This window comes from Varanus komodoensis, unplaced genomic scaffold (assembly GCF_004798865.1).
Source record: "Varanus komodoensis strain SLA01 unplaced genomic scaffold, ASM479886v1 scaffold16, whole genome shotgun sequence".
In the NCBI taxonomy this organism is placed as follows: Eukaryota; Metazoa; Chordata; class Lepidosauria; order Squamata; family Varanidae; genus Varanus; species Varanus komodoensis.
Genome location: NW_025335468.1, coordinates 9,239,208 through 9,264,911, shown reverse-complemented (window position 1 = coordinate 9,264,911; position 25,704 = coordinate 9,239,208). Strand labels below are relative to the sequence as shown.

General features: G+C 41.2%; 1 protein-coding gene across 3 annotated transcripts in view; it reads right to left on the bottom strand.

Moving 5' to 3' along the window:
* The window catches only part of KCNQ1 (potassium voltage-gated channel subfamily Q member 1), a 386,754-nt gene that overhangs the window by 320,525 nt on the left and 40,525 nt on the right, over window positions 1-25,704 (bottom strand). For all 3 annotated transcript variants that reach the window (XM_044425571.1, XM_044425572.1, XM_044425573.1), the window contains exon 2: window positions 5,054-5,144. In XM_044425571.1, coding sequence (XP_044281506.1) covers window positions 5,054-5,144 — 91 coding nt within the window. The remainder of the gene's footprint in view (window positions 1-5,053; window positions 5,145-25,704) is intronic.

The window sequence follows — 25,704 nt, the reverse complement described above, 5'->3', positions numbered from 1 at the left end:
GGCTGAAGAGTAATCTAACACATGTGATGTTGCACATGCATTCAATATTCTCTATAAAAAAAAAGTACTGCTGGAATTCTGGGACCAAAACTGACAACAAAATGAGATTCCTGAGAGAAAATAGCTTTTTCAGGCCCACTAAATATCCCTCTATTCTGAAGAATGTTTAATCCACTTGGATTGTGTGCTTGGATTTTCTTAGATCATGCTGAGATAACAACATTCTGCTGTGTCTTGGCACCATAAAATCCTGCTGCTTATGAAAAGAAAAGAAAAATATAGTCTCACAGGGAGAATACATCTTTGAGTTTACTTTTTCCATAGTTTAAATACTGAACTCTCAAAAACAATTTTTACACAAATATGCTTCCTCCTCTTTATGAGTCACGGCCAAACTCTCTTACACCAATATTTTAGGCATGCCAAATGTACATATATCCTACAGCATGATAATCAAGTCCCAGAGTAGGATTCTACTTTAGCTCGTGTTGAGTAATTGCCAGCAAAAGCCAAAAACTGACTGAACCACCACCTAGTGGCATAAAGATGATCCTGCATCTTCTTGTTAATTGTACAACAGAAAAATCGAATTTTACCACAAATCACAATCTATACAGCATTGAAACTACTAACCACAGGTAAAATCTAGTCAGACTTAAGCACTTCAAAGTTTCACTGATTTCAGTGAGACTAAGATGTGTTTAAAAAATTCCCATTAAAATTACTCAAACATAGAAGTGCTTAATTTTTTTAATCTTTCCTTGAGAGCTCTACGTTTCTTTGAATGCTTTCAAAATACTATCAAAGATGCTAGAAAATATATTAGTTTGAAAACACTTTCTTTAAAATTCACATAAACAGTCTAGTATTTGCAATATCTAAAGCACTGGCTGTCTGACAATCACAGCACCAAACATCAAGTCAAATCTGGGGAATAATTCACAAGACCAGTGGAGGCCCCAGGCCCTGCTTAATCACAGAAGAACGGCAGAGAGCAAAACCTTAAGACATATTAACTCCACATTTAATACAGATGTCTATCCAGGGTGGATTTTGTGATATTAGACTGTATCCACTGGGATGTAAGAAGTTAAAATTAAAGCAGTATGTTGTGGCTTTTGTTTTTCTGCCTAACATTCAGGTTAAAAAGAAACAAAACAATAATCCTTGTACTATTCTAAGTCTCAGTTTAACTCTTCCTGTTTTGCCATTAGATCTCAGTAGCTTTTAGTTGGTTTCCTTTTCCAATAATGAAGTGCATGGTTTTTCAACGTTTAAAAATGTGTGCTAAATTTTTGGCTAGTTTCTTTTTCATTTTACCCGTCAATGCCTGCCTTTTCCTATGATTGACGCATTTTAGCAAGAGGCACCATCCATGTATATTCCTCCACTTGCCTCCCTGCCTTCTCTAGTACTTTGTATTTACCAAAAAAATGAGAGAAAACCATTTGTTTAGTCTCCATTTCTGCTCACCAATTGCAGACTTACCCATTTCCTTAAACCAAAACTTCCACTGGGATATCCAACTCCTATTTTTCCATGACATGGATGTGAGGGTTTCAACTAAGGCAGCCTTCCCCAACCTGGGGCCCTCGAGATCTTTCCACAATCCCAGACCAATGTTTGCTAGAGCTGATGGAAGCTGAAGTCCAGAACATGTGGAAGGCACCAGGTTGGAGAAGGCAGATCTATGGTATCTCAGTCTCAATAATGATAGAAGGTTGTATCCAATAGTATTCTTCTTTCAGCAGAAAAACCATTGCCACCAAATCCAACTTCCTCCTCTCCCTGCTGCCCTATGTGCCCATCATATCTGTTCCAGAGGGGTTGGGGGCCCTCCAGAACAGATTGTGGAAGAGAATGCAAGACTCCAGGGCAGAAAGGAAGGGAAACTACCATAACATAAGGACAGGAAGTCCACTCACATGATGCTGGATATGCAGCCTGAAGTCTATTCTATAGTGTCAAATAGAAACCATTGCGTCAAGGCTAAAAATGGATTGGGGAAGAGTAAAGACTGAATGTTGTACATATTAGGTGTCACTAAACACATGAGGAAATGGCTCGGCCCTTCCCACGTTGCTGACGCATCTACCCACCCAAAGGGCAGGACAACATTTAACTTGTATAACACAGCAGCACATGACAATCAAAATGTGCTGCAGCAAATATCTCTAATTCATGCAGAACAACACCTGACCAAGTGATTGCTACTGCTCAAATCTAGCAAAGGGCCCCCAGAGCACAAATGGGATGGTCTCAGGGGGAAAGTGCACAGAGGGAGATAACTTTTTTGCCAATAAATGCAGACAAGCAGCCAACATTTAAATTAATGACCTAATTTAACAGCAGTGGTGCTCCATTTCCAAATCCAATACATGCCACTCATCCTTATCTTCAAAGTCCTTCATGACCTTGCCTTCCTTATCTTGTATCCCAATAAATCCTTGCCAATAAATTTCTTCAGTCCTCCTGCTCCAGAGCCCTTAGCCACCCAAAGAACTTCAGCTCCCTCAGCCAATTCTGCCTGTCCCCCTTGCTTCCCTTCCATTATAACTGGAACTGCCACTTAGAACATCTGCATGAGAGCCAGTGTGGTCAAGGGGTTGGAGGGCAGGACTGGGACTCTGGAGATCCAGGTTCTAGTCCTCACTCAGCCATGAAGCTCACTGGGTGGCTTTCGACCAGTCACTAACTCTTGGCCTAATCTACCTCACAAAGAGTTGTCTGTGAGGATAAACTTGAGAGGAGGAGGAGGAGGATTATGTGAGCCTCCTTGAATTCCCTGAAGGAAAAAAAGGCAGGATATAAATGTAATGATAACAGCAACAATGCCAGCTTTCTCCCTTGCTTCAAATCACTTTCCAAATGCACACTTTCCAGGAGGCTAGTTACAAAACCTATTGTTGATTTCTTACAGGTGTCTCGTGCTTTCTGAAAAAAATGGTACTCAAGGCAGGCCACTGTAAATTACAATATGTAAAAACTTGTGAGTAGAACACCAAGAATAAAAATAGACAAAATGACAGCTTTGTATAAACATTTTGTATTGATAAGTGACAAAAGTCACCTTTGTACAAACACAGTGAATTGCATCTGAAGAACATCTTAAAAACAAACCCCAGTCCTATTATACATCTGAACAAGAACTTTGAAAGATGAGTCTCTGGAAAATGGAGGCTAAGGTTTTGCCAACATTAAATATTAATACACATATAATAGGGAATTCCCAAGATTAAAAAGCAACTGCAAGATGAAGTATCCCAAGAGCAGCCAGTCAAATGAAATATAAATGCTGGCTTGCCCCAAGAAATTAAGCCAGGTAATGCAATGCCAATGACTCCTGCTGAAATACTGATGAGGGATAGAATAGCTAGGCAGAAATAGCTCAGTTATATAACTATTAGAAGGCATTCCACGAACCTGACACAGTTTGCCTTGCAAGATGCAGTACTTCTACTGAACGCTCTCATGTCTGAATGCTCTGACGCAGTGAGCAGAGTTTATGGATATTATCAGTGCATATACTTGAAGTTATATAATTTTAACAAATCCATAAATTCCTCCAAAAGGATAGGATAAGGATAGCATGCACAGAATTGAAAGCCACATTTTCAAGGGACTTCAACAGCAAGCAGAAGCAGTGTTTGTCCATACGATCAAAGGCAACATACGGGACCCTTTGGAACAACTGTCTACAGTTTTTAAATTCTTATCTATTTTTATATTTATATATATATATATATATATATATATATATAGAGAGAGAGAGAGAGAGAGAGAGAGAGAGAGACACCACTTTTCACCAAAAGTCTTCAAGGTATGCAGAAATGCCACAAATGTGAGCATTTGACATTTCCACATTTGAAAATTCAGTGGTTCCTATTTTGTTGATTGAATTAGTAGCAACGCATGCCCTGGATCAGGGGATTTGAGGAGTAGAATGCCATGTAGATTACAATGACGGCCCAAAGCTCTTCCAAGGCCCCTAACACCACTTTGGAGCAGGGATACATAACAGGCTGCTCTTGGGCTCTATGCAGCCCCCTCTGCTTCCCCACCCATGTTGAACCCCTGCAAAAACATCACGGTGGCAAAAGTATCATCAGCTTGCTGCCACGTTTCTGCAGCAAAATATACAAAAAGCTTAAATGGCTAAATTTATGTTCTTGCCAGGGCTTCTTTTTTGCTCTTGCCAGATTTGGCAGTGGAGTAGTGGCAGGACTGAGGCTATCCAAAGTTGCCTACTCCCACTGCAGAGCTGTATCTCTTAGGAGAGGAGAGGCCCTCCACCTTACCCAGAATAGCCAGCAGTCCTGAATGAGATAGAGAAATGTGAAAGACATGAAAGCTAGGCAGGAAAACCCCTTTATCTCCTCAGTGCTGAGACTGGTACAGTTACCAGGCTACTTGCAAAGAAGAATTTCATGTATGCCTCAGAGCTAGTCTGTGACCAACTCATACTTACATGGACTGACACAAACCATTTGTTTTCTATTAACAGGTATCTCAGCCACTGCCTTGTAGCTGCGAATTGGCACTTTAATGATAGGTAACAGGAAGATAAAATGAAACCACAGAAATGTGTTATCCTGCAATCCTATGTATGTTTAGACATAATAAAGTCCTATAGCTCGTAGAATAGCTCCCGCCTGCCGTGCTGGCAGGGAAAGGCTAAGAACAGTGGAACTTTTTTCCTCCCAAAAGACAAGTAGGATTTTATCCTTAAGGAGGGAAAGACGGAATAGCTCCACAGTACCTTTTATTGGTATCACTAGGCACCTACCATCCATGAATGACATTTACAGCAAAATAGACTGGAAAGAGGTTAAATCCTAGGAATTGTGGCACATGGTGGTACATTTAGGCTGACCTATTGCAAGGAGTAGTTTCTGGTTCAACAGGTATGAAATTTCAACTACATTCTATGTTACAGCACTTGGACAGTTTAGCAAATTAGAATTCATCAAAAACAAAGACACATCCTAATTCCATCTCCTCCAAAATATACATGCAAATTATTTACAGTTTAAGCAAATATCCATATGCATACCATCCAAAATAACGTTCCAGTAGCCAGAGCTTGATATTGATCAATCGTGGAAAGCACACTGAATATAAGGCAGACCAGCACTATGAGGAAACTGGGGGGAAAAATAAAAAAGAAAGCTATTAGTGAAGACAAAAAATAACGGTAAGAAACAGTCAAAACATTAAAAACGCTTCCCATGCACCAATATGGGATCAACATGGGTGGGCGTGAATGAGAATGTAATTTTGCTGGGAGGGAATAAGTAAGTTTGGAGGTGACTGGGTACCTAATACTGGCTAGGAGGTGCAGGAATTTGTAAGACTTTTCTGTCTAAACATGCATAAGAACACATCAAAAATTTTAGTGGCTATTTTTATTGAGTTAAAGAGCAATGCAGGATTTGGACAGACTCACATCATCAGTGATAATCCAGCTAGGGGCTATCAATACATGGAAGTAGATATCCAGGTAGGTATTTCTAAATGGATGGGGAATAATTTTTATTTATTTATTTATTAAAACATTTTTATGCCGCCCCATTCGCCGAAGCCTCGGGGCGGCTTACAACATAGAAATACAAAATTGCTTTACAATTCCCCTTACCAGCCCAATAGCCAGCACTGAATACATGCAGATATGCATACGTGTGCGCGCAAGCACAAATGCACACACATGAATTCTGTGGCTAAGTACTAATTCACTATAAATCTACTGTATAACTGATAATGACTTTTTCAGGTCCTGCACAGGTAACTAAGTCCAGGAACCCACAAACATGCCTATAAGCTTCCTGGCCTGGGGTGCATGCCAAAACATCCAGCTGCACTCAATAAGCAGTCACAACGATTCCCAGCTAGAACCAGTGCCCCAGCTAGCCAGGGGTACGCAGTTGCAACTGCCCCTAATGGCTGCAGAATGCCAGCTACTATTGCCTGGCCTATGAGCTACACTGATCCCAGAAACTCCAGGAACTTGTGGGGGACTTCTGTTGCACAATGCCAACAATATGGTGCAGTGCAATAACTTTGTACATTATGTCCTAATTTTCCTCTCTCCTGCACAATTTGTGCAGAATAAAACATTATTGTACATTACTAACAGAAAGATATAGGCTTAAACAAACCCATTTTTCCAACTCTGAACTGGATTTCCTGAAAGGGCTTTGAACAACATTGTCTCTTTGTTTTTTACGAAATGGGGAAAAATGCAAAAACAGGATATACGTCTGTGCCAGGAATGAACTGAAGTTAATAATTCAAAATATGGAACCTAAATATCATCACAGTAGATGATTAACTATATAATAGCAATTTTTGTGTTAAATTCTTCATTAAATTCTTAGACATCTATTTCCAGAAAATAATAGCTATGGAGAGAGGCAAATTCTAAATCAGTAGGTTTGATGCAAAGATGCCCTTCTTCATGTGGTAAGTGTCTTTTACTTGCAGGACAGTTTTGTCCCTCTTGCTGGAATATTGAATGAAAAATGTATAACTAAAACCGGGCATGTTCTTCTACTTCCACAAGAATTTGTGAAACATCATCATTATGCAACTGAAAGCATAAGAATGGCTATATACCTACTGACATGAACTCTTACACAAGCAGTCTGCCTAGGAAAAAGAAACCAAAAAGCATCATTACAAGATGCGGGGAGGGGGTGATTGGCTCAACAATACTGCAAATGTGATCTTGGAATTGTTGTAGATCACAAGTTCAATTTGATGTTGCTACAAAAAGGGCAAATGCTATTTTGGACTGCACTTCCAAATAACATGAAGTGTTATTTCCCTTTACTCAGCACTGGTTAGGCCTCATCTAGAGTACTGTGACTCCTGGCTAGCTGGGGCACAGATGCACAGATGGGCACCACAGTTTAAGAAAGAGGCAGAAAAGATAGCAAGTGTTCAGAGGAGGGCAACAAGGATGATCTGTGGGCTGGAAACAAAGCTCTGTGAGGAGAGGCTGAAAGAACTGAGGGTGTTAACCCTTGAAGGTTATGGGGAGATATGATAGCACTCTTCAGGTACTTGAAAGGTTTTCATGAAGAGGAAGGCCAGGATCTCTTCTTGATCATCCCAGAGTGCAGGACACAGAATAATGGGCTCAAGTTACAGGAAGCCAGGTTCTGGCTGAACCTCAGGAAGAACTTCCTGACTGTGAAAGCAGTCCTACAATGGAACCAATTACCTAAGGAGGTTGTGGGCTCTCCCACACTAGAGGCATTCAAGATGCAGCAGGACAACCAGCTGAGAGAAATGGCTTAACTTGAAGTCCGGACTGAGCAAAGGCTTGGACCCAATGCCCTCTGTCCCCTTCCAATTCTAGTATTCTATGATTTCTGGAACAGTGGGGACTGGTGGTCATAGTTCTTTGTATCCAACAGTATAAATAATGTTAAGGATTTCTGAACAAAGTGCTGCCAGTATCTATGTTATAAATAGTGTGTTTCAAGATATTCAGAAAGCATTCTTTAATGGATCAAAAATATTACACAAATAAATATAGGAAGAACAGTTGTTACGTCTAAGTAAAACTAGATCTCAGGTATTTCAAGCTGGATTCTACCCCACTCAAGAAACTAGGCTTTAAAGGCAAAAGTCAACTGTTAATGTAGCCACATGCAGAAAGGGCCCCCAGATCTTGCATGTTGTAATCTGCTCAGGTAGATTCTGAGGCAGTGATAGAGTGAAGGAAATGACTTTGCAGTTTCAAAGATCACTAGTGAAGATAGTCAGCGTGTGACAAAAGGAGGAAGACATTTCAGAATGAGGAGAAGAGGAGATTTAGGGGGAGTTCCTTAACCCTATAAGGAGACAATGGACAAAATAAGTACATAAATTAAGAAGTGTCTGATGGTCCCACCATCTAGCCACAGAAGCCATGCTGAAAGTAGGATCAATATCCTTATGAAAAGGAAGAAAAGGGCAGGATATTTCAGTTTGGATTCAGTGCTTCACATGGGGAGAGGCTTCCCCTACATCTCAACGAGAACATTATTTTGTTCTATGCTATTGTGTAACCTGTATAGTGCTAATAAAAAGTTTCATCTAAGCTGCTAGGGATGGAAAAAGCGGGTGGAGGAAGACCTGCTTCCAACACCACTGTTTGCTGTTGAGCCAAGTAATAAATCTGACCAGCAGATGGCAGCAAATCAAAACCTATCACAAACTTCATCGATCAAAAGAAGTATACTATAGCAGATCTGCATAGCTGAAATGTCTCTCAAGGTCATCTAGTCCAGCCCTACCAATGAATAAAGGTTCACAATCCACAATATCCTAATACAGCAATGCAGAAGAGCCCTCCTCCACATCCCACCCACAAAGGAGAATCTAGATCCTACATTTCTCTATGGCCAATGGTAACCAATAGTTTAGATTGTTAAGAGAAACCTCTTCACAGGTTTCTCTTAACCCTTCACAGAATGGGAAAATGTATAAATGTATTTATACCATGTACTTTAGATAAGCAGCCACATTTCTAGGAACCACCATTTAGTTAGAAATGTCAGGTTCCAGTACACATTAAACTTATTTTTTAATGCACTGAAAGATGTTACTGCAAGTGATGTCAGTTACATCTGTGTAATGATGTTTAAATCTCTGTCATAAGGAGATGCACATAAAGTAAGTTCAGAATGGAAGTGTTCAGTGCACCTAAATTCTCAGAAGTTATAATCTTTTTACCTTATAAGAGCCCAGAATATTCACTTGTTAAGCACCTTCAGCTACAGACCCAAAAGATTACAGAGACTATCTGACCCATCTCTTCCAAGTCCTATTAGGTTGGATTCAATGGTGTCGTTTCACTAGATTAGGGCAAAGCTCCTACCCCTTGGAGAAACCCCACTTTCATTCTAGTGCAAGTGTCAAACCAATATTTTGACTCTATTTCCACAAGCTATTTCACGAACCATTGCACAACTCTTTGCAACTTGATTACACTGTATTTTATGTACATTTGTTCTAGCTCCACTTGTTTTTCTGCTAGTACATGTACAGTGTCTAGCAAAACACCCAGTTACTGGCAAAAGAATGTAATTATGTACTTTTACTGATGTTGCATGACAATGAAACTATCTTCCTGGTGTCACCCAGGTATTTTGAACTACACACGCTGTGTTCCTGACCATTGGCCATGATATCTGGGACTGACTGAAGCTGGAAGGCACCACTAGGAGAAGGCTGTGTTAGATACAACCCACTATTGTTGTTTAGCAGATTAGAAATATTTCATTTCTTGAAAAAAGCATGTCCTTTTAATGCAGATATTCCTCACAAATCTCTCTAAAGCTAGTAACTCCCCAGAATTTTCAAAATATTTATCATAATACTTGCTGGGTACACACACCTTTTAGTCATACTCCCATGTTTTTAAGCCTTGAACTTTAATTTGAAATCTTGAACCTCTGCTCTTAACTGTTGGTATTTTGTGTTGATTGATATGTGCTTCCGTGCTGACTTTACTCTTATTTTATTGATATAAACTCCCCTGGGATCTGTTTTATTGCATGGTGGTATATATTAATTAACAAATCAAGCCAGAACTTTCCTTGGAAGCAAAATTGACTAAACTGAAGTTGTCATAGTTGGGACACATCACGAGAAGGCAAGACTCACTGGAGAAGACAATGCTAGGGAAAGTCAAAGGCAGAGGAAGAGTACCAAATATGAGGCAGCTCAATTCCATAAAAACAGCCACAGACTCAGATTTGCAAGAGCTGAGCAGGGCTGGCAAGGACAGGGCATTTTGGAGGGCATTCATTCATAGAGTTGCCATAAGTTGGAGACAATTCCATAGCACTTGACAATTGAACAACAATGCAGGTAAGCCAATCAGAACTGTGTATGCTATTCTACCTAATATTTGCTTCTTAAACAATCCCCGGAATATATTCTGTAAGGTTCTAAACACATCATAGGTATACTGGAAACTGCCTTATACTGCGTCAGAGCATTGGTCCATTTAGACCCATATTATCAACACTAACTAGCAGCAACAGCTCTCCAGGGTTTCAAGCAGAAGTTTCTCTAGTCCTATCTATATTCATGAAACCTGGAACCTTCTACATGCAATGCATATACTCTACCACTGAATCACAGTCTCTCCCATGTAAAAAGGTGCAGGCACAAATAACATCTTTCAAAGGAATGGGCAACTTGTCACCCTCCAGACACTTTTTGGAGTATAATGTTCATCAGCTCTAGGCAGCATAGCTAATGCTGAGGAATTGTGGGAGTCATAGGGCAAAATATCAATAGGAACATAGGTTCCTGTGGGACTACTTTAGGCAATGGGACTACTCAGAAAGCAACCTCACCACACTTAAATAATCTACTATTCTGCATCAGGATAGCACACTGAGAAAATAGTTCTGTGCATTTCAGGCAGAAGTTGGTTGTACATAGTGCTGGCAGGCTGGATCAAAGAGGTCATCGGAAACTTCACCAAGCCCCAGGAAAATCGAAAGCAGGTTGCCTACCTGTAACTGTAGTTCTTTGAGTAGTCTTCTGTGTATTCACACATATGAGCCCTGTGTGCATGCGCGGAGCTCATTCAAGGAGATTCCAAAGTTGATGAGATAGTATTCAGCAGAAGTCCAACCCCTAGGCATGCCCAGCATGCAGGGAGGGTCTCCCACTGAGACCACCATCAGAAGTAAATCCCCCTTCTTAGAAGGTTGAAGGCGATATCTCCTAGCCTGTTAAGATGTGACACTAGTGGGGACGGCAGGTGGGGGATGTGTGAATGCACAGATGATCACACGAAAATGAACCATTACTGATATGCAGCCGGCCTTTCTGTGTGTCACACATATGGACAACTGGCAGGTTTACCTTTTAGAGGAGGGAGGTGTCACTCACCAGAGTAGAGAAGAAAGGATGGACTTGTCCAAGGTGCAATCCGCACTGACTCAAATGTCAAGGCAGTGATGCCAAACAAACGTCAAGGGGTTCAGCCAAGTAAAGCTCTACAGAGATGGGGGAGGAACACTCCAATGCGTAAGGCTGTGGAGGTCACCAACTCTCTGGTAGAATGAGCTTGGATCAGGCCAGATAATTTAAGGGTGGTGAGGTCATACATTAGGGGTATCGTATGAAGTTTCCATTTAGCAAGTCTGTGAGGACATAGGAGAACCTTGATGGGTGTCCTCATAGACTACAAAAAGTCTGAGACTGTTGGATAGGCTGCATTGTAGATTTCTAAAAAGCCAAAGCCCTGTCAACATCCAAAGAATTGAGGCCTAGTTTGACAGGGTTAGAGGGAGATGGAAAGAAGGCTGAAAGGACAGTAGTCTAATTAATATGGAAGGCAGAGATCACTTTTGGTAAGAAAGTGGGGTCAGGATGAAACACCACCTTGTCCTTCTGGAAGGTATGGGGCATAATGCACAGGGCAGCTAGGTCACTGGCCCTTTGAGCTGAGGTGACTGCCACAAGAAGGCCTTTTTCCAGAAGATGACAGAGAGACAGGCCATGGGTTCAAACAGCTTGTGTAAGTGTATGAAGAATGACAAAAAGGCTCCCGGCCAGACTGCATTGATGGACCAGTAATGCAAGATTAACAAGGCCTTGTAAAAACCTCTGGATGAGAGGGTATGAGAAAACTGAATGACCTTGGGCAGGACAGGCGGGCACTGGGCATGCCTAGGGGTCAGGCTCCTGCCAAATAATAATTAATCAGCATTGAAATCTTCCCAAATGAGCTCCACACATGTTCATGGAGCCCATATATGTGATGCACAGAGACCACAGAGAAGAACTTTTAAAAAATCCATGTTCATGTTGAATTATGAAATGGTATTGGATAGATAGTTCAATGTTTGTAACTGACAGCTTCTGCAGAGCACTGCAGCTCCCCCTGGAAGCTTGTTAGGGCAGGTGGACTAGTTCTCCTTGCAGGTACTTGCAGGATTGGTGCTAGGCCTGTAAGCACTTGCAGGGATTAGGACCACTGCAATCAGGGAAACCAGTAGGAATCTAGAGGAAATGCTGTAATAGGCTGCTCAGCTCTGCCTAGCTTTGCCACAGTGATTGTGGTGGTTGCTTCCAGACTTGTACCTGTAAGGTGTAAGGTCTCACTACACCTTTGCCAGGTACCTGATCCTTCCTTGCTCCTGACCTTGCCTTTATATCTGTTCTGCCATGCCTTGTCTGTATCTAACCTTTGCATCCTCTTGACCTCTCCTTTGCTGCTGGTTATGCCATGCCTTGTTGGTGTCTGACCATCACTTGCTCTTGATTTCACTTTTGCTTCTGCTTTGCTGGCATCTGACCTTTGCTTGTACCTGACTTTGCCTCTGGCCATACTGCATCTTGCCACTTTCACCTTGGTCCTGGTGCTTCAGTGTGGATGCCTGCTGCTTATGTCCCAGAGCGTACAGCAATGTACTAGCCATATCTGCATTTCACTAAGCCATCCTGAGTATAAGCCACAATGAGTGGTTTATTCACTAAACCCACAATGGGGCTGACAATCACCTTTTTTATGTTTATCATGGCTTGTTTCCAATTCAGTTTTAGCATGAATCCCAGAGCCCTTTACAGGAGAATTTTCATCCTGCAGCCTTTTCCATCTTTTCACTGTAGATATGTTGAGTGCTCTCTCTTGCCTTTTGCAGGATGGAAAGTTTTCTGATCATTCCTCTGTCCCTTGACAGAGAAATACCTGCCAATATTTATTTTCAAATAAAAACTGTAAATGCTAACATTCTTGGGCAGAGTACTTTTGCCTTGTGCATCATCTGTGGATGGCACAATGCTTTCTTCACCTGCCTGAAAAGTGGATTTCACTCATCCTCCCTCCTTGGACCCCCTCCACTCTGACAAGCATATTAATGGGAATTGCTCACTGTTCCTTTCCTCTACCCTCCCCCTCTGCGTTCCAATTACCCAAGAAGCAATTTAAGTTCATGTACTCACTGTCCTATGAAAGTCCAACATAAGAGCTGCTTTTGTTCACTTTCTTGTCTTTATTCTCACCTTGGTTGGAAAAATTACTATTCCTGCCCCCAGGTATCTGACAGCCCAAGAACCAGTTTAAATTTTGGCTTCCCCTTCACCTGTTTCCTCTGGCTTGCTCCTTCAGCTAGAGAATATTTTGCTCATGCAGCCAGTCCTGCAACAATTGGTCTCCGAGAGCACAATCCATGTTTCCAACCAAACCTCCTCCTCAGCAGCAGTCCCACCTCCAGTAGACCATCAGCTGATTGCCCACACACACTGTCTTCCATCTCCAGCACAGAACAACACTCCAGCATTTACATCTCATTTCTTATAAGCTATGCAACACGAAACACTGTGCAGCATTACACACATAATTAATGGCACTGAGAGAACAGTCCTAGCTACTAATCTAAATGGACTACAAGGTGCCTGAACATTTCTGGCCATAGATTTTACTCAAGTGGGGAGTGCTATGTAAATCAACACCGATGAGATAGATAGTGCATAAATGGGATAACCTATGAAGTACGACAATGGGATGCAATTATACATGAAAAGTTAGATATTCCTATATTGATGAAAGGATGTGGGCTTACACAGGGAATGCTTTCACTGCGATGTAGTGTTAGAAGTGGTGGCTTGGGACTCAAGCGATCTGGGTTCTCTTCCTCCCTCAGCCATGGAGCTCATTGGGTGACCTTCTGCCACTCACAGACTCTCAGTTCAACCTACCTCACAGGATTGTTGTTGTGAGAAGAGGAAGAGGATTATGTAAGCCACCTTAAGTTCTTTGGGAGGACAAAAGGTGAGATATAACTTAAATAAATATCAGGAAGATGACTGGGAGAGGGGAAAGCTTATACAACTCAGGCTTGCCAGACATAAGAAAGGATGTGTACCTGGGACACCATCAATGCAGGTGTGATGGAGAGGCTCACCTACTGTATTCTAGTTGCTACATCAGTTGGAAGCTGAACAAGTGATTCTAGTAGGTGCTGTGCGATCCTTCTGCACAGTGCATGTGCGGATAGCAGTCCCAGATCCACTTGGGGATAGTTATGTGGATATTGCATGCTTCATGCCATGTTGCTGTTCTGGTGGCAGGTTCAGTGATGGGAGGCCTAAGCTGGGTGGCAAGGGTGGCATCCTCACCCCCAGTCCTGGAAGCTGGGTTTTATCCTTTAACAAGCACAAGGCCCTTGACTCACTGCTGTGTAGAATGCAGCAAGTGCAACTGACATCTGCTGTAAGGTCTCCCGCTACACCCAGAACTGTGTAAATGAGTGCCACTGTATGTTCATGCACCTGAAATCATGCCCTATGCGAAGTTCAGCAAGGTTATGTAAGTAGTTCAGGTTTTTCTATTGGGGAACCTTGAAGCCTGGAATGACACGATGAGCCACAGCCGAAGTGCAAGAGCCTGTTCATGAGAATGACTGTATCATTACAGTGATACCCCACCTTTCACAATGTAAATGTTGTTCATTGGGCATCTATTGGGTAGACAGCCAGGGTGGTATAATAGTTAAACACATGGAACTGGGACTCAGGCAATCTTCATTCTAGTTCCCACTCAACCATCTGGATGACATTTCACTAAGTCACAGACTCTCAGCCCAACCTATCTCACAGGGTTGTTGTGGGGATAAGACGGAGTGCAGCAGGAGGAGATTGAGGTAAACCACTTTGAATTCTCTGTAAAGAAAAAAAGTGGGGTATAAATCAAATAAATAAAATCCATCCAGCAACTGTGCCAATCTGTTCAAATCCTGACTAATTCTGAACTATACATTTGCAGATGCTCCTAGGTACAAAATCAAAGTATTAACGCACACTTATATCCTTACTTGGCTATGTGCAAACACCAGAAAAGTGAAGAGCCATGGGGAGAACATTCCTACACTGACATTACACTAAGACTGCAGATGCACTGCCGCTACACAAGCTGAAACACCAGAAAATATTGAAAACACAAAAAGGCACGGACTTTTCAAAAAATCCTTCAGGATCCCTGGAAACTCTACTACAGCCCACCAAGAAGGGACTAGGCTGGCAAGGACATTCACATACCACCCACATACTGCGACAGTCAGTAAAGTCATGGCAAAAGGGATACATGCACAATGCACAACTTTGTGTGTCACCACACATGCAACATGTAAGACAACACCTCAGAACCCAATATATCATTGGCTCCAATGATTCAGTGAGTAGTGATCCCTCCATTGCCAATCCTCAGTTCTCCCTACAACTGGGGCTTCAAATCCTCTTCCTCTTCTCACAATGCCTGTTTTGTTGAGTACCACACATAGAAACAATCAGAAAGAGGAAACACAACTGAACACTCAGCTAGCTCCCTGGGCACATTGCGTGCAGAAAGCAGGTACTGTCCCCCTGGAACAAGGGTTCAAAATCCACCCAGGAAGGAAAGTTTTTGGCCCAGAGGAGGAGTCAGGGCAAACCCAGCGTGGAGCCAAAGTGCAAACTGACAGCAGCAATCTCTCGCACTTCTCTCCATGGCACACAGGATTAATTAGCATGTGATGGATGTATCAGCCTGGGGGGAAGGGGCAATATGGCCCAGGCAAAAGAGCAGGAGGTCCTAAGGCTTGACCCCACTGGTCAAGCAGGTCCTTAACTACTCACCCTCAGCAGCAGCCAAGAAACAAGCACACCCTGGGTCATCTGACATCACAGCCCCCCTGCCACCAGCATCTGGCCTCATATGCCAGGACCACAAAGGCTGCAGGGTGAGCCTTTCAGCTGACAGATCCATAACTGAGGACTTTGCCCTAAAGGTTATTGTAATTGCTATATTGGAAACCCAGGTTTTTACTTGTTCTTCTACTCCTCAAAAGAAAGACTTCCTAAGAACACTGAATAAGGGTGACCAATAGGTAGAAAGAGAACCACAAATAGGGGGAAATCATATAATAATTGGTTGATAAAGAATCGCCTTTATTTTTTTTGAACAGCAAGCAATGTATGAAAATGATCCAAGGATGCAATACTATAAAGCAGGTTTTCAAAAAGTGACAGAATGCCACTGATTTCAGAGTGCTATAGCCCATTTTTGTATAATCATTTCATTTTATTTGGAGTATTTAAAGCATTGATTTACAGTTTGATTAGCATAAAGCTCTCAAAAGGTTCACACAAAGCAACTAAGGTCAACAGTGCTTTCTTATTTGAATGCTTGATGAATACTTAACTATCTTGATGACTATTTGTAAACAGCTTTTCAAAATGCCAACATTACAGCTGCAATTTAAGTAAAACATTTCCCAGCTGTTTCCTTGCGCAGTCGGGTGTTATCTCAATTAGAACATTAAGCAGAAGCCATGGGAGAGAGATTATAAACCTTGCACCATATCTGAAAAATGATACTTATTCCTGACAGTTTTCTGGAGTTATAGGCAACACAAAACATTTGAACATCTCACAGAACAAGAAAGGAGGTGTTCTGTCCACCAAGTACATGAAACTGCACAGATTGCAGATCAAGCTATTAAGTAGATGATAATTTTGTTTAAAAGTTAGAAATAGAGAAGAGACATGTCCTTCTCCAGATTATTGATTTTTCTCATGCAACAACTACATAATTGTTATGAAGCTACCACACCTGTTAGGAGAAATTTATCTTCGGAATATTTAGAATGATTCCTGGCTTCATGAACAACTTTGGCCAAGACTTTATTAAATTAACAATCATGTAGCTGACTCCCAACCAAAATTCTGAGTTTTTCACCATTCCTGAAAATTACAGCTGTTGGCTTTTTCCCATACCAGCAATCATTAAATAAATTAAAAACTTTTTTCTAAGGAAGAATACATGAAACAGGGGAAAGTACACATGTGAAATTAGCGATTAGTAAAGCTACAGAAGCAATTGGTGCAGCTTTTGTGCATCTGTAAAACAGATTAACATCTGGATAGCACTTCACCTCAAATTATGTACATTGGCCAGCTTGTTGAAGGTGTGATTAATTCAAAAGAACAAATGTCAGTTTTTGAGCCAATGCTAATAAAATATGTATAGGAAATCCAGATGTAGGAAGTTCTTCATCTAGAACATTATCATCATCACCATTATCAATTAGTTAATTAAATTTATTTTTATACCACTCAATAGCCAAAACTCTCTGGGCTACAATTACCACAATTCATAAAATACAGTACAAAATACAAACATTATCATTAAAGAAGTTTAAAGACCAAAATTAAACAACTTAAATAGCTAAAGGCCCCATCCTAAGATCCCCTGGCATCATCTAGGGGGCCAGAAGATTCTTTGGACTCCTAGTACCAAGGGCCTCTGACCTCAGACTGTAACAGCCAAACCCCTATCCCACCTCCTGTACAGCCACACCAGCAGCCTCTTGGAAAATGGAAATTCACCTCAGAGTGGGGGAAAGGGGGGGTGAGTAGGGTGGAGCCATCTATTGTCAGGCCCTGGATCCAGGCAGTAGGTATTTATGGCTGGGGCACCAGGACTGGGATAGACAGAGATCCAAGCATGATACTCTAGCATCAGAAGCAAAGACAGGGACAGACAAGGATCAGATGCCAACAAGGCATGGGAGGTGCTGAGGTGAAGGCAAGATCAGGCACCTGGCGAAGATGTAGCAACACCAGATGCCAGAACAGTCAGCGGTCCGGGCAGTCAAGGACCAAAAAAGGCTGGAAGCAGGATCTGGAACACAATGCAGCCACCACAAGGACCTGTGTTACAGTAGCCAGAATAAGCACCTCAGGGAAGCTTTTCATAGAGGCTCCCAGCTGCGTGACTGCACAGGCTCCAATCGCTTAAAGTGCCCACCAGTCTGTTCCGGGTCCTGCACGCACTTACACTAGGAACCATGCTGCAGATGCTGACATCTATCTGTGCTGCTTGGTATCAGCACCCAAACATCTTGCCCTCCCCAGCAGTTTACCTAGATACCAAAAATGGCCACCTAGTTAAAATGGACAAGACACAGAAGTGGAGAAGATCACCAGTGGTAGCTTCACTCCAGCTACTGGGTGTAATAAGCCTCCAAGTTCAGAGATTTAAGTGCATCTAGGGCAGAGTGCACCTTCAAACACAGCTAGGGCTGTTAAAACAAGCAATATAACGTCCCTCTCGGCTTTCTGGAGCTGTTACATACTTTGACATAGAGGGCAGTCTTAACCTGGTGCTGAAAAGAGTGCAGGTTGCTGCCAGGTAGGCCTCAGTGGGCAGATTGCTTCATAATCAGGGGACTATCACAGAAAAATCTCTCCTCCCTGTAGCAGCCCCTGATTATGGAACCCAAACTTCTTCCACTTCTCCAACCAGGAACTCTGCGGTCATCTCCATCTGTTCACTAATGATGGTTTTTTATCTGCACAGTGCAGAGAAAGCCCATGTATCCTCCAAGACCTTCTCAAATTGGAATTTGGCAGTTTGGCCAAAAGGGGTCCTGCCTCTGCATCAGAACGCAATGCACAACCATCTTAGTGGCTATGACTTGTCATTAGGAGATTGCTGCAAAAGCATAATTGCTAACAAAATCCTAGTAGTCTTTCTGCTCTGGCCCAGCAAGTACCTGCTCTGTGTCTGCAAAGGGTTCCACAGTCCTCAGTTGAAAAACATAACGAAGAAAGGCTAAGCTGTGGCATCTTACCAACAATGTTTATATCATGACATTCAAATACTATTCTCCAATTTCTGGAAAGAGAGTACTGTCTTGTATGGAGTTCATTCATATTGCATGCAGCACTAGCAGTGTCTTGTTATCAGTTAGAAGGAAAGCAAAGGTTGAGTCTTTTTCCATAGCTAAGAAAATGTGATACATACATGCATGGTTGTTTTAAAATGTCAAAGACAAATGTCAGATTTTGCAAAAGTATCTGCCACGGAGTGACCCTTCCTATTTTCCCAGCATGTTTTATTACAGCCTTGCCCACATTAGTGGACTGCAATTTCCATCATCCCCAGCAGCCACACTGGCCAGGGCTAGTGGGCATTCTACTCCCAAAAAATCTGAGTGCAGCAGGTTGAAGGAGTCTGATTTTTATAATCACTCCTACTAAGTTTGAACAGTAAAGCTCTAATAAAAAACAAAAATAGCACAAAGACTTCAAAAGGCACAGACAGAAGTCCTGTTAGCTAAAAGCAGGTTGGACAGAGGGGAACTATTTGCAAAAACCAATTCTAAATATGAAAAGAAAGATAATTATAAAGGGGTTCCAAACTGAGTTAGAACAGCTTACTACCCAAAAGTTATGACCTAGCTCAGCCTTTACTTAAGTTTGAAATAACATAAAACCTCTAGTGCCATCCAGAAATGTGCACCTGTGCACACTGGATTCTCTTCTCTTTTCTTAGAATATGAGCAGAGGAGCAGAAAAACCAATACTGAGCAGTAACAAATGAAGTGCAATTACAAGTAGAGAAGGGAGGTGCCCTATGAGGGAAGAATGCAGGAAGCTAACTAAGGGATTCTCTACCTTTACTGTGGCATTCACTGTGCATTCACGACCCCTCATCCATGGAAGGGTGTATGTCCTTTACTTGACAGACGTTGTCATCTTCCCAGTGCCTCTCCTGGGTTTTCCAGCCATTCTCATGCCTTTTTTAAAGCAAGGGAAATCTAATATTTCCCTAGATGGTGCACTATTTGCTAGAGAAGCCTTGTTGTTGTTGTTTTGGTAATTTTGCCCTATACTATAGTGTAACCTTGTGTTGTGTAACAGAACATAGTGCCACATACAGAAAGGCAAAGAAGTAAACCCCTGAAGTGGGGGGCACCCTTGTGTGAAGGATTTTCTGATCCTGCAAACAAAACAGACGCTGCAACCCCAGTAAACTGCCAGGTTATATGGATCATGGAGAGGAGCTGAAAGGACCAAAACAGACTTTATTTGAAATCTGTCTCACACAGTTGTTCCCAGCCTAGTTCCCTTCAGATATATTGGACTACATTTTCCAATATTCCCCAGCCAAGGCAGCTGAAGAGTACCAGGTTGGGAAAGGTAAGCAGCTCTGTGTTTTGTTCACAGGAACACACAAAGCTGCTAAGTCAGACTGGCACACAAGTTTTGCACGTACCTACAGGCGTTTCCCTGCCTGACCTGGAGATGTCATGGATAAGTGAGACCATCTGCATGGAAAGTATGTGCTCTACCAGTTAGCAATGGCCCTTCATTTTTACTGCAGAGTAGGCACTGGAGGCTGGATCCGCATCTGAAACTCAGCTACCGTGCATGCTAACTTCCTAATCCACATTGGGAACCCTCTGCCTACTCTAAAGTAAAAAATCAAGACTTGAGACCGAGTTGCTAGATAACTCTAAAGTAATGTCTCTTTTGGCCTAAAGGAATCAAAGGAATTAAGAAAGGAATGGAAAATAAAACTGCCCCATCCTATTTTTGGAAAGTTAAGAACCAATACGGCAAAGAATTGAAAAGTGTTTTGTGCCTGTAACAGAGCTTAAAATATATATTATAAGGGTGCATTCAGGGACAGCAATCCTAAATTATGCACAGAACCTGAGATAAATAAAGTAGGACAAGCTGTGTTAACATTTTTGTTGTTGTATTATTGTTGCCTTGCATTTCTCAAGTAAAACACTTGTTTAAAAAGAAACTGTCAAGATCATACTCAGCCTTTTACAAAGTTATGGTGCAACTACACCAAGGATTTCTCTATGTGAAGAATTTAAGCCAGCACTTCACTGAGGCTGTTTTCTTCCATCTTATTTATGTCATTGTGTGTGTGTTTTTTTTTTTCAAGGGCTTTGCTTCTTCTGCTTTCTTATATTTTGTATTTTACAATCATAAGGTGCTGCTGCAGTATAGCACAACTGTTGAATTACAGCCTTTATTTCAGGCTGTTATCCCTTTAAAATTTATCCTTGCTCTAAAAATAGCTGTAAAAATGGCTACAAAACAAGAGGCCCTGGAGACGGATGATATCATGTAAAAGACCTGCCAACTTCCAATTTCCATGAGTGAAGAATCACAAACACACAACCAATGCTTCATGTAGGAAAGCCTTACACAATAGTCACCACACTTTAAAAAGGGTATTGTAGAGTTGGAAAAATGCAGAAAATAAAAACTATATTGATCACAAGGCTGGAGCAACCCTCTCATGGAAAAGGTTACCTCTGGGATTGATGGGCTTAGTAAAAAGCAAGTTAGGGCAGACATGATACAGGTGTACAAAATAATGCATGGTGTGGATAGGGAGACATTCTTGTAGTCATTCCATGAATCTGATTGGTTGACCTTCTAGAGGAAGTACTCCTTCCTCCAGTGCATAGTTAAATTATGGAATTCACTTCTACAATATTTAATGATAACCACAAATTTGGATAACTTTAAAATGGCAAGAGACAAATTCATGGAGGAGAAGGCTATCAGTGGCTGGTAGGCTTGATGACTATATGCTGCCTCTAGTACCAGAGGTAGTATGTCTATGTACACTAGTTGCTGGGGAACATGGATGGAGGTATACTGTTGCACTCATGTCCTGCTTGTGGTTTCCTGTCAATAGCTGTTTGGCCACTGTGTGCACAGAATGCTGGACAAGCTGGATCTTTAGTCTGATCCAGACCCTTCTTAGATTCTTCAGGAGAAATACATTCAGTATAGCTGCTTCAAACCTACAGGGCATTTTCATAGAATCCTTGAGTTGGAAGGAGGAGAGGTGTGCTTCCAGAGGAAATTTTCATCATGCGCCCCATATTTTCCAACCACTACTTCCATCTTTTCTCTTACCTCAGAAAATACTTTAAGGAGAAAAGGAGATAAGAAGATGCACCATACCTTCTGACTGGTAGCCCTCTACCTGAAAGTACCCTAGGTGGAAAGCCGGTGTTTAGCCTTTCCCGATACCATTTTTCATCTCAACAGCACACACCATCCAAGGGAAAAGATATAAATCCCCATAATAGTTCCCATATAATAAGCAAAGCAGTGTGAGATTTGGTGGGGGCCAGGGGAGATTCCAAGAGAAAAAACAGCTGGCAGGGAAAATTTTTGACATTATTTCTTAAATAAATTATAGCCCAGTTTGTGGCTGTAGGGGGAGCTTCAGTGCCCACTTTCCATCTTTCCCATCCTCTGCTTCCGACTGCAACTGCCAGCAGTGCCTTTTGTTTAAAAAACAAAGTCAAGAGAAGATTATACAAACTCTGTAATGTTTAGGTTGGCTCTTAGGTTGGAAGAGAGATCAATGAAAAAGCAGACCAAGGATTTTTCCTTCCCCTTGTGAAAGAAATCTCAAGGGGACAAGCCATCACTGTGTTTGCTTATTTGTGAGTCCTGCTCTGAGAAGGGTCTGTTAGTGTTTTCTTCCTGTGTGTTCACACACGTGGGATCTTCTCATTTCATTTGCTCAGAAACTCAGTGAGATCATGGCAAGCCCGAAGTCACCCAATGAACATTGAGCTTCGAGCTTCATCCCATGGGAGACTTTGAACATCAGGAGGAACATGCAACATACATGTACCTTACATAGGTACGACAGAACAGCAGATTATGCAATCTGCCCAGAGAGTCATCTTGACTAATCGGCAGTAAATTAAATAAATAAATAAATAAATAAATAAATAAATAAAGTCATATAACACAGTATAGTGAGTTAAAGGAGTAGAATATAGGCTGAGACAAAACATTTTTTCAGACATAAGACCTGATTAATTCAAGGCAGGAGAATGTATGGCAAACAGGCCAATATGAATGCAAGAAAAAGATGGCAAGGAAGAAGTTCAAAGCAAGAACATAGGAGTCATGGACAGACTAAGAAGACAGAAAAGGAAGGGGCAATTTCAGTTGAGTTGAGAGTTCTGGCTTATGCTTACTCCCAAATTTCATCTACAAAGTTAAACTGCATATATTGTGAAGATATATATAACATAACCAGTTGATTATATAATATAGAAACATCCACAAACTACTTGCACAGACAGCAGCTGTTGAAATGTAAGAGGAAGTTGTCTGAAAGAAGAAAATACCTCTATGCACCTTCAGGTTCTCAAGGTCTTTGCACCTGAACCTCCTCCCCACCCACCCCCACCAAAGGGAGATACGAGAAAGGAAACAAGACTCGGGAAGAAGACACAACGCAGACTTCACCAGCAGAAAACAGGAAAGTTGAACTGCTGCCAGAAAGTTCAAACAGTTTTGCTTGCTTTATTTCAAACCATACTGATTCAGAATACTCCTTTATCAATACATAATAAAACTGCTATAAGATTACTTGTCTTGTTCATTAAAGTTTGCGTCAAACCCAATTACTGCTCAATTAAGATATCTATGGTAGAATCAGGATGTCTTCATTATTTCTTCAAGGCTTGCAATAGTACAATTTTCCTGTTCCAGTTCTCATTTCTGATCTGTGGCAACTGGGTCTTGGGAATCCAACAACATTTTATTGAAACTGATTCACCTTTGCCTTGCTGGGTCAAGTGCTGAGTGCCAGAATGTGCAGTTAATGTACAGTAGCTACCTTGTACTAGCCCAACCCACTGCCATATGGAGTGGGAAGCATACTTTGGCTACTAAAGGGAAGCTGGCTCAGTTTGAACCTTCCCTGATCTCAGATTCCTCTACAGAGGGTTCAGAGAAGCTTTCTTTACAGCTCCAAGGCGCAAAAAATAAAAAATAAAATAAAATAAAAATCTTACCATGTACAGAGGAAAGGCTCATTTTTCAAATATATTGCCCAATCTATTTTTGGGACACAGTGTTCTCTTTTGTGAAAATAAACTTCAATGCCAAAATAAAAATGAAAATAATTCATCTGAGCCTTCATTATGAACCTTGCTATTCCCATAACAGAGAGTTTGAGAAGTGTTTCACTCTGTCCTGTTACTACGTCAAGAAGCCCAGAGAACTTATACCAAGGGATCTGCGTAAATGTTTCAGACTGAAAACAGAGATCCCCTTTTTCCTCTGGATCCTGATGCAGTGATCTTCTCCAGTACCTAGTGCTTATCAGTGTAAAGCATCCACATTAATTATGGGTGGATGTTATCACACTTTCTTTAGAGTTTTAGTGTGTATAAATGAATATATGCTTTCAAAATCAAGCAAATAATACAGAAATATTGACATATCTAAACCTTCTAGAACCAAAGGAGGAAAATTCATGTAATGATTTTTCCTATGTATGTATCATTCATTATTGCATTGCATTGCATTTCTATTAGCTTTATTTCCATGGCAATCAACAGCCAAATCCTTCTCAGTGATTCACAAAACAGTGCTTAAAAACCAAATACATAATTTAAAACATAATTTTAAAATCTTAAAACAAAACTAAGACAAAAGCAAAAACCAGGGTAAAGGCCAGCATCAATGGAAAGATCTAAAAATACACAAGCATCATTTTATAAATGCACTAGTAAAGCAATCCTAAGCAGATCCTATGGAACCTGAGGACTGTTAGCATGTTGCTCCACTCTCAGAACTGATATCTTTGCTCCGATCACCCTCCCACTTCCTTGCAGCCATACGGAAAGTACTGCATCAGCTACTTCTCCAAACTCACAGAAGCAACCTTGGAAAAGAGGCATTCTGGAGGGTGGGGAGGGGAGAAACCAATGATGCTACAATACAAGGTTCCCTGGCAGTGTCTCAGGCCTCTTCCCTCTCCATAGATGTCTAGCTGTTTCGTAAAGCAGGAGTATGAAGTAAACCTCACAGGTATAGGAACCTGTAACCTGAGAATTCTAAGCATTTCACAGGACTGGAGCCTAACCCAATTTTTTAAAATGAAGGACTAAAATACTACTTTAGTACTTTACAAGCACAGAATGATGAATGTAAAGTTTTGCTAATAATTAAATAATTCAATCCATGTGCTTTATGCTTCAGACAGGCTTCATGAAACCACAGGGCACAAACTGAGCCCATTTAGGAAGCCTTTGGATGAGCATTGTCAACCTGTCCCTGAGTAGTCAAACTGTCATGTGCATCGTATCAGCAAAAACAAGATGTCAGTTTCAGCCTCAGTGCAAAGTTGCAGAGATTAAGCGGCTACTTCAGAGTATATATTTAGATAGTGTTAGTAGAATGTATTGAAATGATCTTCCAACTTATCAAGAATATATATCTGAGCAACACATGTTCTTGATGTAAACTAATTGTGCTTTAAGATGTATACTTTCCAAGCTATTCTTGGAGTTTTTAAAATGCACAAAATATCCACATCAACTTTTCAAACTAGAGAATTTGGAAAAATAATGTTGCAAAAGGCAAGCACACCTTGGTTGCCCGCAAAGGCATTTCCATGACATCCTTATATTTAATTTCTCAAGACACTAAGAACAAAGATGAATGAACAGGCCAAGGAGTAGGTCTGTGACTATCAACATTTTTTTAAACTAAAATGTTTAGTTATATCAGTTCATTTCACTGCTTAATGACTACTGAAAATGATACCTACACATCTAGAGAGGCAAAATACAGTCATTAAGTTAACAGTTTCCAGCACTGCCTATTAAATGCACACATAATGATTTTAGATTTTGAACAATCAGAAAATATAAAATAGAAATACTAATCAAAAGCACGAATTTGTCTCTGGCAGCTTAAAGCAGCTACACTTCTAGCATGTCTAACAAACTAATCCTAGTACACACTATGGCAGGGCATATGCCTCCACAACAGAACTGCAGTCCTTAGATGCATGTTCTACTGGCAGTAGTCAGAAGTATAACAGTTTCAGCTATAATGGCCAATCTCCCAAGA